Source organism: Nymphaea colorata, chromosome 11 (genome assembly GCF_008831285.2).
Source record: "Nymphaea colorata isolate Beijing-Zhang1983 chromosome 11, ASM883128v2, whole genome shotgun sequence".
Classification (NCBI taxonomy): Eukaryota; Viridiplantae; Streptophyta; class Magnoliopsida; order Nymphaeales; family Nymphaeaceae; genus Nymphaea; species Nymphaea colorata.
In genome coordinates, this window is record NC_045148.1 from 1,857,593 (window position 1) to 1,871,483 (window position 13,891).

The window sequence follows — 13,891 nt, forward strand, 5'->3', positions numbered from 1 at the left end:
CTCTGTGAAGAAGCCAAAGGAAGATATCAATGTCTTGTTGGGAAGTTGATTTATCTTACCCTCACTCGACCAGATATCACTTTTGTTGTGAATGTACTGAGTCAATTCATGCATGCCCCTACTGATGCACACTTGAAGGTTGAAGACATAATATTGTACTACTTGAAGAAGAATCCTGGCAAAGGGCTCTTATATGTGAAACAAGAGCCTGTTGAGATAGAAGGATATTTCGATGCTGACTAGGCAGGTTGTGCTGATACTAGAATGTCTACCTCAGGGTACTGCGTCTACTTGGGAGGAAACCTTGTTATCTGGAGAAGCAAGAGATAAGATGTGTGTTCTCGATCTAGTGCAGAGGCTGAGTATAGAGCTATTGCTATGGGAGTGTCAGAGTTACTATGACTGAAAATATTGGTAGCTGATATTGGGATAGAAATTAGAGGACCTATGAAGATGTACTGTGACAATAAGTCTGCAATCAAGCTAGCCAATAATCCTGTACTGCATGACAGAACAAAGCATGTTGAAATTGATTGCCACTTTATCCGTGAGAGGATTGATGCTAAAGAGTTAATATTACCTTACATGAAGTCTAAAGACCAAACCGCTGATGTTCTGAATAAAGCTCTATCTTCAACCTCATTTGAGAGAAATGTATCCAAGTTGGACATGTTTGATATGTATGCCCAACTTGAGGAAGAGTGTTGAAGCATGTAAAGAAGGGTCATAGGACCGGGTCTGGGTCCAGACCCGATCTAGTTTGTAGTCCTTGTTGGGCTTTACTTAAAGACTTGTAACCCCAATTTCTGAGTGTTAATGAAGTTTTAAGAGAGAGAGTGTCTGGCGGCTAGTGAGCACCGACCTCCTCACCCGTGGTTTTTTCTCCCTCTTGTTGAGGGTTTTACACATTACATCAGTTGTTCTTCTCGCTTTTACTGTTTCTACATTTATTTTGGCAACATTTCTTCTAGGAGGCATGACAGGTTATTGGGAGACATGCTGGCTAGGTGTTTGAAACTTTGAGTTCATTACTTCGGCTCAAGGACTGCATGATTTCTTGGATGTATGGAAAGTGAACTTCACCAAGAGCAAAAGGAACTCCTCTTCTCTGCTGGTGGACACTTTTCCAATTTTCTGCATCATTTTTTTCTGTACATCAATGGTTTGTAGTGCAATTGTTCTGCTATCCTATTCTTCTGTATCACAATCTTCCTGCTATTTTTTGGTGACATGGATGGTAGAGATGGTAGTTCTCTTAAGCTCACCTCATGCCTGCTTTTTTGGGTTGTTATCTTGATCATTTATTTTTATGCCTTTTGATGGACGGCTTCTTTTTACTTTGTGTTTTCCTCTCATATTGGTTGCTCTGTAGGACATGATCTCGAGCAGGTCAGCTACTATCTTTGTTTTGCAGTTGATTTTGTTTATATGGTTGGAGTTCATTTTTCAGGAAGTGATTATGTTCGTTTGGTCTATCATGTCAGGAATGTTCTTTTGTCTTGAAGTGTTAACCCTGACTTGTGCTGCTGTTTATATATGGTATGTTCTGATCATTAGAGTATTTCAGGGGAGCAATTTTGTTTTCTCATTGTATGTCATTTCAATGATTTTTCTTCATTTTCTTGTTCATAGGGTGGATATCCTGCTTCTTTAGTCTTTCGAGAGAGATTTGTTTTCTTTGGATAGATGGTTCCTTGTAATAGAGTAGGATTGATGCATAAATTTGAAAATATACGGGTAGACTGTGATCCTTTATAACTCTGATGCTTGTTTCTGTTTATAGTAGATAGTGCTGCGAATCTTGGTACATGATTATAACTGATTTTCGTATGCAATTCCTGGCTCCTGTTGCATGTGAAGTTTACTTGATATTGGGTTCGTAGTTTATGGTAATCTTTTAAAACCAAAGTTTCTACCACGGTTTTATCCATCGTCATAAAAAATGTGGGGTTTCTCAAAAGAAATACGTTAAAACATGAAAAGTAAGTCAACCGAAAAAAACATCCAAAGAATTCCGTGTTTAAAAAAAGGCCAAATGAAAAACACTTTCTTTTTCCTTTTTTTTGTCCCGTTTTCCCATTTTTTTTCATTTTAGGTTTTTTCGTGGGTTTTTAATGTGAAAGTCTATGTTTCCTTTTAAATTTTTTTTTTAATTTGTTGTTTATCTATTTATTTTTATATCTTATTAGTTTCTCATTTATTTTATGTTTCCTACTTTTTAATTGAATTTATATATATTTTTTAATTTACGTTATTTTTCCTGTTTTTTTTTAAGGTGACCATATTATATCCAAGAAAACCTCACCCTCACCGTTTAAAACCAGAATCACAAAGCTAACGATCTCCTAGTTATAAGGAATATGTGAATCTAGTAACTTTAAAAGATTTTTTTTTTTAACAAAAGACATGCTTGAAATTTGGTGGCCTAACAAAAACATGCTTTAATGTGGATTCATGTACCTTAACCACCTCTTTTTTTTTTTGTAATCTAAGCAGTTAAATGAAAGAACTCAAACTTTAGAATGTTTCGTGAAGCTTTCATTTTTTTCAAAAAGTCTAGCTTGGTAGAAAACTAGCTCAGCAGAAATTTCCATTGGCTTGGCCAATTGGAAGCAGGAGCATCAGAAGGGAAACGATTCTTGGCCGTCCATAGACAACCTGCGGTGTTGAGGAGGAGATGCTTTCTTCAGACCCTCCAAAACATTTAAAATCTTAGCCTGATTTTTCTGGAGCGACATATCAGTATGACTTCTACCTGGGCAACAAGAGTTCCGTGCATCTTGAGCAGAAATCTGCACAGGGATACACGACAAAGACTCATGGCGTGTCCAGTTCTTTTACTTGAACCTTGGAAATTCAACAGATTTTCTGATATTCAACTCTAAGAAAGCTCTGGTGCCCGAGTCCACATACATCTCCACATAATCAGATTCAGTCCTGAGCCACGTCCTTACGGTCTGTCTCCTGTCCTATCCTCATTCTCCCTCTTCAAGGTTCTGTGTCGTGTAATGGTCGCCATTGCTTTCTTCTTCTGGACTGCGCGTTGAAGTTGATCCGTTTTCTATGTACCTTATTGATCCAAATTCGATTTGCAGAGACTCCTACCTGCGTGCCGTAGTTTCAATCTCGAAGCTGTTCATATGGATGGCGGTGTTCATTCCACCATAGCACATAATGGCAGCTCGATATTATCTTTTTAAACCCAAAAGACCACCGATTTCCTTCCTCTTGAAAGTAGAATTCTCAGGTTGATTCACAGGGAGAACAAGAACTTAAATAATCGAAGATCTAAAGTAGAATCCAAGGGTTGTTTCAACGCAACATGACAAGTTATCCCTTTTTGAAGTCTCATTTTGTTCAAGCCTGATATGAATGACACAATAAAGGGGTTATACAAAGCTATCCAGTGTGGAAGTGGGCCAATATTTCTACTGACAAAGGGCATTCTTTTGTTAGAAACCAGGTCCTCTCTCTCTCTCTCTCTCTCTCTCAGCGCCAAGAGAAAAGACGAGAAGAAAAAGACAAAAGGATCTTTTATGTGATTCGGAGACTAAGGTTCTCCTACATTCATAACCACATAAGTTATTTCTTTAAATCTCAGAAAGATCGAACATCCCCCCTTTTTCTTAAACACGAGGATTAGGGCAAAACCACAAAAAAAATTAAATAAATGCCCTTAACATGAAGTTTGATCCACAGAAATACATTAAGGAAGCCTATTAATCACACCCCAACATCTTTAGTGCCTGTTGTACTTACTCGAAACTTCTTAATGGGTTGTTAATGCTGTCTCTATAGCCATAGAAATCCAGGATGGTGATAATTTGTTTGACTGTGATCTTGCTTCATTGTAGGGGTTGGCTTGCTGAGTTTGATAGCTGTTGAGGCAAGCTTAGAGGAACTAGTGCTCAACCTTGAGGGACATGTTCAGGACGTCGCCAAGGGGAAGCTCTCTTAAGAGCTCTTGGTCCCTTCAACTTGGGAACCAAGGAGCAGTGATGGCCTCCTTGGGAATTCATTCACTTCAATTTGGGAACCAAGGAAGCAGGAATTCATTTCCTTGAATTAGGTAGCTGACATCATTGATTGTTAATCAATTCTAGCAAAAAAGAAAAGGGGATGGGGCAGCATCCAGTTGGGCAGCTTCCTAACTTCCTTTTCTTTAAATGCTCAATAATTGATCTTCATAACGCAGAAAGAGATTGCAAGCATTATTTTTATGAACCTGTAGGGTTTCCTGTTTCTCACTAAGAGAGAGAGAGAGAGAGAGGATGAAGGGATCAGGAGGTCTTCCTCTGCAGGAGAGGGTAGAGCACCCCAACACAGTGGAGAGGCTCTTTCTCTGCATCCTCTCAGTTCTCATCCTGTGCTTGCTCCTCTACCGGCTGGCCGTCTTGCCGGAGCTGCCTGGCGGCGTGGCCTTCGGTGTGTGGCTGGCGGCCTTTCTTTGCGAGTGCTGGTTCGCCTTCATGTGGGTGTTGTCCTTCAACTGCAAGTGGCACTTCATTGAGCACAAGACCTTCCCCGATCGTCTCCTTCAGAGGTGAGATAAACCACGAATCTACAGAAACAGAGAGGGAGAGAGAGAGAGAGCATGAAATTCCTTGCAACTACGAAGTCACTTACTCCAAAAGCTCTGGAATTTGCAGGTTCAAATCATCTGAAGAGTTTCCTGCCATGGATGTGTTCGTCACCACAGCCGATCCGGTGATGGAGCCTCCCATCATCACCGTTAACACCGTACTCTCCATTCTCGCCGTTGACTACCCAGCTTCGAAGATCGCCTGCTATGTGTCGGATGATGGTTGCTCGCCCATCACCTTCTTCTCTCTAATAGAGGCCTCCAAGTTTGCTCACTCGTGGGTTCCCTTCTGCAAGAAGTATAGATTAGAGTGCAGGGCTCCCTTCAACTACTTCTCTCAGTCGCAAGCAGGCGACGCCCACAACCCATCCTCTACTTTCCATCAAGACTGGAAGGAGATGAAGGTAAGGACTTTTAAACGGATGGAATCGGCATAATAAAACACTGAGTATTAACTGATCAATTAGATTTCCTTCTGCGTATTTTATCTCATTACTCGATTGTGGTGTTTGAGATAATCGTGTCTAGTGTTGTTGTAGATCTTAATCGTATTTTTTTCTATATCCGATCTGTTCGAAAGGATTGAGCATATTCGTTTCAGAGCTGAGCTGCACACAATGAGTGGAGCAAAGTCGAGAATAAACTTGACTTCAATTCTAGTTCTACTCAATCTTAAATATAAACTCGAGTACGTTAACAATTGGAGTTTGAGTTAGTCGAATTCGATTCCATTAAATTCAACTCCACTAGACTTTAATCTTATATTTTATTTTACGTTTTCAATTTTCCCTCCCTTTTTTTGTTTTTACGTTTTTTAATTTTCCCTCTGTTTTTTCCTCTCTTCACCACCACGCAGCCACGTTTAATTTTACGTTAATTTATTACACCTCACTTTCACATTTTTCTCTTTCCTCACCATTTTTTCCTCCCATTTTTATCTTTTATCACCGCGTCTTTTTACTTCCCAATGTCATTAATGAGCAGCAGCATTAATGAGCGCCTTTTTTTCTTCCATGGGTGCTGCGACCCATCGAGGAGGGCAAGCAGTCTCGGAAAGTGCATGTGGAGTTCGAGTGGAGTTGACTAAACATAAGTCGAGTCAGTTTTTGATTCAGCTCGTGTGCATCCCTAGTTCCACATCCCATATGTTGACATCTCCATAAACGGCCACATTCCTCCTGTGAATTTGTTTTGAGATTGTTTTCCCTAGGGAGCATATGAAGAGCTTGTTAAGAAGATAGCAGAGGTGGCCAAGAAATCAATTCCAGATAAATTTTCAGGAGAGGAATTTTCAGATTTTGCACGAGTCGAGAAGCGGAATCATCCTTCTATCGTTAAGGTACGCAACCCCAACATTTTTTGGGTGTAATGTATGGTTGAGATTGTACCCACTTTTACATCTCGAATCAAACAAGGGTGAGATTGTCCTGATGACATAGCCTTTTAATTTGTTGGTATGGAATCAGATTATAAACGAGCACACGGGAAGACAGGATGATCAAGTACCGCACTTGATTTATGTATCGAGAGAGAAACGACCTTCCCATGGACACCATTTTAAAGCGGGCGCCATGAACGTTCTGGTACTGGACAAACACGGCACCTGTCTCCCTGAACCCAGACGGCTCGGGCCAGACCCCAGCCGGTTTGCCGCAGATCCTTTTGTTTGACTTTGTTGACTTGGTTGGCATGTTCAGACTAGAGTGTCCGCTGTGATGACAAACGCACCATTCATGCTGAACCTGGACTGCGACATGTTTGTGAACAACCCCAAGGTGATGCACAATGCCCTGTGCCTCTTGCTAGGGTTTGAGTCCGAGGCTCGATGTGGATTCGTGCAGTTTCCGCAGACGTTCCATGGTGCGCTCAAGGATGATCCTTATGGAAACCAATACAAGGTGACGAACAAGGTGCGCCATTCTAAAGCCCCAAGTCTAAACCAATTGTATCAAGGTTGACCAACTTGGCGCCAGCCGCCGAACTAGGTTGGCATACTCCTTGGGGTTACTTTGAATGAAAATTGGAACGACTATACCACAATTGAAACTCAGAATTGTGATTTGCTTAATAAACTCTAAAGAACCTCTTTTTTTTTTTTATTACACAAAAAGTTTACTTGTGTTTGGGGGTTGAATGCAGCATCTCATGCCGGGGACCAACAGGCTGTTTCCATAGAAGAAAAGTCATTTACGGTCAGCAACCACCAGATCGTCAAGAAGCAAAAAATGGATTCTACAACTACAAATTAGCTAATGGTGCTGCCTATTACTTTATTTTTATGCAATGTATCATGATTTAGGCTGACGTTGCCTTTCAGCATCCCCCTTCCAACCACACACAAACACATGTGTTGCAACATAGGATGGTTAAAACTTAAAAAATTTATGGCTGAAAAGACCATATATCATTGTTAAAGCCATTATAAACCATGGCTGCTCACATACCATGGCAACCAAAGAATTAGTAATAGCTTTTTTTTTTAACAGTAAATTTCTAACTTTTAATCATATGACAACAATTTGGTACGTGGCAGCATCATCTTTCAATATATATATATATATATATATATATGAAATTTGGAAGTTAGCTTTCGAGGGACGCAGTATTTGTTGAAAAACACGTAATATTGGAAATGCAGGGCGCGAAAATGGGAGGTGTGGCATGGAAGAAGCATTGGCAACCATATTTGGATGCAACCAGCCCTTAATTGAATCAGCACTTCGAGCAGCCTCTGGAGGCAGCGCCCTCGTCGACCCTCCTCCCTCACAGACCCTCTCAAGTTCTTTGGAGGCAGCCATTGCTGTGTCTGCTTGTGATTATGAAGACAACACCCTATGGGGCAAACAGGTTCTCTCTCTCAAACAATTGACTAAATGGCATTTTGCGATTAGATGTTGTAGAGCTGAACTTGCAGTGTGTCGGATTGTAAATTATCTTCTCATTAATCTTTCTCAATGGCTTGCAGTGCTTTCATTTCCCTTTTCTCCAAACATGAATTTTATTCAAACCGTGTTGCGCCGTAAAGTAAGAATAGAAAATCATGGTGACATTGTTTGGTAAACAAACATACTTCATAAAAGGGCTTAACTGGTGGTTTATAACAAATTCACGAAACATTCACAAAGTAATCCATCTGTCAAACGACCCCTAAGAGCTCTTCCAGAGTTCTTGGGCTTTCATGTTTATTTTGCTTAACACACTATCTCAAAGGCTGAGTTTGTTTCAGATTGGTTGGGATTATGGATCAACAGTAGAGGACGTCATGACAGGGCTTAGGATCCACTCCTCAGGCTGGAACTCAATCGCAAGTTTACCTGAGCCACCAGCATTTCTTGGTGCGGCGCCGTCCACCGGACCCGACACGATGGTCCAGCAGAAGAGATGGGCCACCGGTTTGCTTGAAGCTCTCATCAGCCGGCGGAACCCGGTGAAGGCTACCATTAGGGGGAAGCTGCAACTACGACAGTGCATGGTCTATCTTATTTTGTTGTTGTGGGCAGTTCGATCCGTACCCGAATTTTGCTATGCCATTCTGCCTGCATTATGCATATTCACAAACACCTCCATCTTCCCAAAGGTATCATCTCTCTTTTCCCTTCATATTCAAGTAGTCGTCTGATCAGGTCTTCTAAGGTACTAGTTTCAGATTTCGGTTAAGAGTCCCTCTGGTCTTAGATCATCAGATCCAGAGCACAAGGGATTGAGTTTGACTCATTAATGCAAGAGCAATGTTCGAAATCAAGTCCTTAGGAAAATTTTCAGCAGAGGGGAAATCTTATAACAAGGAAAGTAAAAGTTTAGGTGCAAAACATTGTGAAAGTATCATGACATATGAATAGGTGTAAAAAATATAAAGATTTATAACAAAGAAGGAAACAGGATGAGCTATATGAATGTGAAAATGTTTGAAACAAACTGGATCCAATAGGCAGATCCGGGCTTGGATACAAGCTTGTCTCGATGACTCAATATGTCATTCCCTATTCGTATTCTCAAACAACTAGATGGACATGGTTCAGTTCCTCCAAAGTCCTTGATTGGCTCAGATTTGAATACCATGGAAAGATCCAAATATAAATCGGAATCTACACTACATCTGATGTCAAAGGTCGAACCAAGATCCTAAAAGTGTATGCCCCAACACTAGATCCAATAAAAAGGAGCACTCTGTTTGTTATAGAAATTTGGATTGTATATTAACAAACCAACATGTAGGTTCAAATCCTAACCAAGTTCCTATACTAATAAACCAAAATGTGGGTTCAAATCCTAACCAAGTTCAAGATCATTGACATCAAGGAAATTCAGATATGATTTAAATGAAGATGTGCGCAGTACTTTGTCAAACAAAAACTCGGCATTGGCATGAATTCTGACAGGTTATCTTATTTGCTCTGTTTGCACACAGACTGTACAATTAAGTTTTGGTGGCATCTTCTTTTCTTGCAGATAACTGATCCAGAATTCAAACTACCAGCTGCAGTTTTCATAATCTTCAATATCTACACACTCGTGGAATACCTTCTTTGTGGTCTATCATTGCGAGAATGGTGGAACAATCAGAGAATGGCCAAGATTGTGAGTTCAACTGCCTGGTTGTTTGGTCTCCTAGCTGTGTTGCTAAAGGTTTTTGGGGTCTCACAGACGGTCTTCGAGCTCACTCGCAAAGATGATTTGGAAGGTGCCTCGCCTGAGGCAGGAAAGTTCATTTTCGACTCGTCGGCCATTTACGTGCCTGCAACTACGCTGCTCTTTGTGAACTTGGCTGCTCTGGCTCTAGGCCTAGCCAAGGTGGTCATGGACATGGAAGCTACTGCTAATGTGGGAGAGTTGGTGTGTTGTGCTTGGGTAGTTCTGAGCTTCCTGCCCTTCGTAAAGGGAATCTTTAGACGTGGGCAGCATGGTATTCCTTGGCCAACGATTTGCAAGTCCGGCACGGCCACTTTGATCTTCGTCTGCTTATGCAGGTGGTTCTCAAATTAATGACTGGACTTAAGGCCAATTCATGAATAATCTTCCAACCGGGCAAAGATGCTTCTTCTTATTTTCATATATTACTGTCGCACCAGATTTACCAAGATATATGCATCTGGCAGGTGCAACAGGAGATGCTCAATGGTTGTGGCGTTACGCAAGATATTTTGCTGTTACAATAATTATACAGAATGTTAAATAAGGATTTAGTTGCTATCGTATGGCAACTAAACCTCATCTTTATTTAAGACTTTTCTAAAAGAAATCTGATACATCCCCTCAAGTTGGGTGTGTAAGTCTGCAACACACCCAACTTGCTCACTAACAATTGAATTATTTAAGATGTCTGTCAATTGTCAATGGGAAGACGCATGATGTGGATGGATAATGCCATTTGGAATCTTGATCTTTTCCCTCACAAAATGATAATCAAGCTTAGTGCCATCATGAAATACGGGATTTGGAGGGATGTGTGAAGCAGCTTGATTATTGCAATTTAGAGGAACGTTTGATATATCTAGAATCATTGACTTTTAAAATCAAAATTCTTATCTTGTTTGATTAAAATTATTAATCAAACAAGATCTTTTGTTTATGGAATTAGGAAATTAAAACTTGGAATTTGTTTCTCATTTCAGCTCGAAGAGAAAATTATGTAATGAAATTTTCATTTTTTATTCAAAATTCCAAACCATCAACACTCACAGCCAAATAATTTCACTTGGTCGCCACTTCTCGATACTTTGCTTCGGTACTTTTTTGTTTTTTTGGGTGTGTACCTGGAGCACGCCACTCAGAATGAGTGGCTCTCGCACAAGTCTCTTCATTTATCTCACTACAAACTAATAATTAAAATACACCGGTGTTACTACGGTGTGAATCGGCTCAAATTTCTAAAAGATATTTATCTAAAAATATAAAGTTAATTAAAAATAAAAAACCTCAAAATATTTAAAAACTCATTAATAATTAACTGACACTTAGCACCTTACAATTTGCCATTGGACAGACTGGTGATTACCCTATGACTTATGAAGGGAAAATAACGGCGGCATGCCTCCTTATAATTGGTTGTGGCAAAAGAACCCATGAAAAATAAATCGAAAATTTTGCATATTTTTTAAAGGGGCGTTTGATATATTTTTTTAAAGTTATTAGACAGAGGAGGGTGTTTCTCTCCATCCTCTCGGTTCTCATCCTGTGATTGCTCCTCTACCGGCTGGTCATCCTTTTGGAGCTGCCTGGCGGTGCCGCCTTCGGCTTGTGGCTGACGGACTTTCTGTGCGAGTGCTAGTTTGCCTTTATGTGGGTGCTGTCCCTCAACTACAAGTTTGTCGAGAACATGACCTTTCCCCGACCGTCTCTTTCAGAGGTGAGATAAACCACGAATCTACAGAAACAGAGGGAGAGAGAGAGAACCGTGCCATGCAACTACGAAATCAGTTACTCCAAAAACTCTGGAATTTGCAGGTTGAAATATATGAAGAGTTCCCTCCCATGGAGGTGTTCGTCACCACATGTAGCCTTTCATATGGTTGACTAGTTGGTGCCAAAAAGATGTTGAAAATGTTGGTTGCCGTTTTTATCTCCCATCCGTTGAATCATTAACGTGTTGAATCATTAACGTTTAGAGGAACGTTGGACGAGCGTTGGAGAATGATCTCCTTTGGAAATTCCTATACTGCCATGATGACCTTCCTTAATGCTAATGTTGTCTTGTAAAGAGCCTTTGCTCTGCTAGTTCCCCTTTTTTGTTCCTTAATGGGATTGGAACATTATATTATGTATTGTTTTCTATCCATAACACAATGAAGAAAATCACACGAGGGGTGTGAAGCTGTTTCTCGTGGTCGTAGGTTTGATTGACCGAACCACGTAAAATTGTGTTCTCTTTTATTATTTGATTTATTTTCTACATGGTATCAGAGCTAGGTTCTCTAAGTTTGTGTTTCTCCATGGCTGCAACAAACGTGGCATCTGATTTTTCGGTTGAACGAATACTCGTTCAAGAACAAGTACCAAGTTCAAAAATCACCTCTATTTTGTTAGATGGAATAAATTATCACTCTTGGTCGAAATCTGTTTCCTTATATCTTAGTGATAGATCAAAACTCAGATATGTTGATGCGGAAATTACTAAACCAGAAATTCATGATGCTAAGTATAAGGAATGAAAATCGGTCAATGATATGGTTATGTCGTGGCTCTTCAATTTCACGGAATAAAAAATTGTTGAAAATTTTATGCTTGCTACTACTGCCCTTGACATATGAATTAATGCTCAAGAAATGTTTGTTGAACAAAATAATGTGGCTCGGATGTATCAATTGTCTTGCTTAATTCATAGTCTAAAGAAAGATGATCTTTGCATTGCTTATTACTATGGTAAAATGAGACGTCTATGAGATGAATATGACCTATGTACCATGACTTACTCGGAGAATGCTCCATCAAAAAAGCTTAGAGAACATGAAAAAACCTTTCAACTTCTTCCTGGTCTTGGAAATGACTTTGAGCATCTCCTAAGTCAAATTCTTCTCTCGTTGGAATTACCCTCAGTCAACAATATCTTATCTATGCTTATGAGAGAGACGTGTCATGAACTCAGATCAACACAAGCCACAAGCTATTCCATCAGTTGGTGGTTTAGATAAGGCAACATATACTACTACCAATACTACTGCCTTTGCTGCCACCATGGGAAAGAAAGACAACAACAGTTTCCTTGGAAATAAACCAAGAAACCAAAATCGCAGCAAGTTCACCTGTACTTATTGTAAGAAGGACGGACATACCGGTGAGAGGTGCTGGATTTTGCACGGGAAGCCAGACCAACCTTTGATTCGTCGATCAAATGAACCTACTGCAACAACCCATTCCGCTGCTATAGAAAATGTTGACATGGTTGCTCGGTTGAAAATTATTACAGAACTTCTACAAAATGTCTGCAAACAAAAGGAAACAATTGCTATGGTGGCCTATGCAACAAGTGCAAATACTTCAGGTATGTTTTCTACTCACTTTCATTGGGTTATTAACTCTGGAGCAAGTGAAAATGTGCATCTCAGTTATAGATCAATCAAATATTAAACGTGCACATGGAAATGACTATGTGATTATTGCAGATGGATCAAAGGTAAAAGTAGAGGGTATTAGTAATGTTCATCTTCTTGATTGTGAACAAAATATTAATGCTCTAGTTGTTCCTAGTCTATCTACAAATTTATTATCCATTTCTAGGCTCACTAGGGAATTGAACTGTGATGTTATATTCTCACCTCATGATGTGGGTTTTCAGGACAGATTGTCGAAGAAGATGATTGGTAAAAGAAGATTAGCTAAATGTTTATATGTATTGGAACAAGAAAACAAAGCCATGGTTGCTAGACTTGATAGCTCATTGTGGCACAAAAGGTTAGGCCACCCCTCTAGCTATAAACTGAATTGTTTATTTCCTACATATTATTATGATTGTCAAACATGTGATGTGTGTCGCTATGCTAAAATGAGTAGACTTCCCTTTCCAAAGTCTGATACTAATACTGAAAATTCCTTTGATTTGGTTCATTCTGACGTGTGGGGTCCGGCCCCTGTGGTCTCATATTCTGGTTTTCGGTATTATGTCACATTTATAGACGATTTCTCAAAGGTTACATAGATTTATTTGCTTAAATCTAAAGTTGAAGTTTTCGATAAATTTCAAATGTTTTATAATATGGTGAAAAATCAATATGGAAAACAAATCAAAGTATTAAGGACTGATAATGGTACTGAATACAAAATTTTTAAATTTGATCTTTTTGAAAAACAATGTGGCATTGATCATCAATTCACTTGTGTGGGCACTCCTTAACAAAATGGAGTCGCCGAAAGGGAAAATCGGCATCTTCTTGAAGTTGCTCGTGCTTTATTATTTCAAATGAATGTCCCTAAGATTTATTGGAGTGATGCCATCATGAATGCTTGTTATATTACTAACAGATTACCTAGCAAAAATCTTCAGGATCATGCGCCCCTTGAAATTTTGAAGGGACATAAGCTCAATTTAAACCACATGCGAACCTTTGGATGTATTGCTTTTGTTTCTAGGCAGTGACAAAACATAGATAAACTTAGTAGTGGTGCTCTTAAATGTATTTTTCGAGGGTATTCTATATCACAAAAAGGATACCGATGTTATTGTATAAAAGAAAAATGACTTTTTTATGTCGAGAGATGTTGTGTTTGATGAAAACACACCTTACTTTCATCACCCAATACCAGAAAATCGTATTATGAAAGAAAATTTTCCTCCTACATCTAACGTTCTTGATGAGACTTGCCTTCAGGGGGAGA

At 39.6% G+C, this 13,891-nt stretch overlaps 2 protein-coding genes across 2 annotated transcripts in view; both read left to right on the forward strand.

Annotated features, from left to right (window-relative positions):
- LOC116264551 (cellulose synthase-like protein H1) overlaps positions 1-13,891 on the forward strand; it is a 115,860-nt gene that overhangs the window by 83,504 nt on the left and 18,465 nt on the right. The window contains exons 8-10 of the mRNA XM_050080444.1: positions 7,221-7,429; positions 7,809-8,159; positions 9,032-9,208. Coding sequence (XP_049936401.1) covers positions 7,221-7,429; positions 7,809-8,159; positions 9,032-9,208 — 737 coding nt within the window. The remainder of the gene's footprint in view (positions 1-7,220; positions 7,430-7,808; positions 8,160-9,031; positions 9,209-13,891) is intronic.
- Positions 1-13,891, forward strand: part of LOC116264472 (cellulose synthase-like protein H1) — a 36,337-nt gene that overhangs the window by 12,504 nt on the left and 9,942 nt on the right. The window lies entirely within an intron of this gene.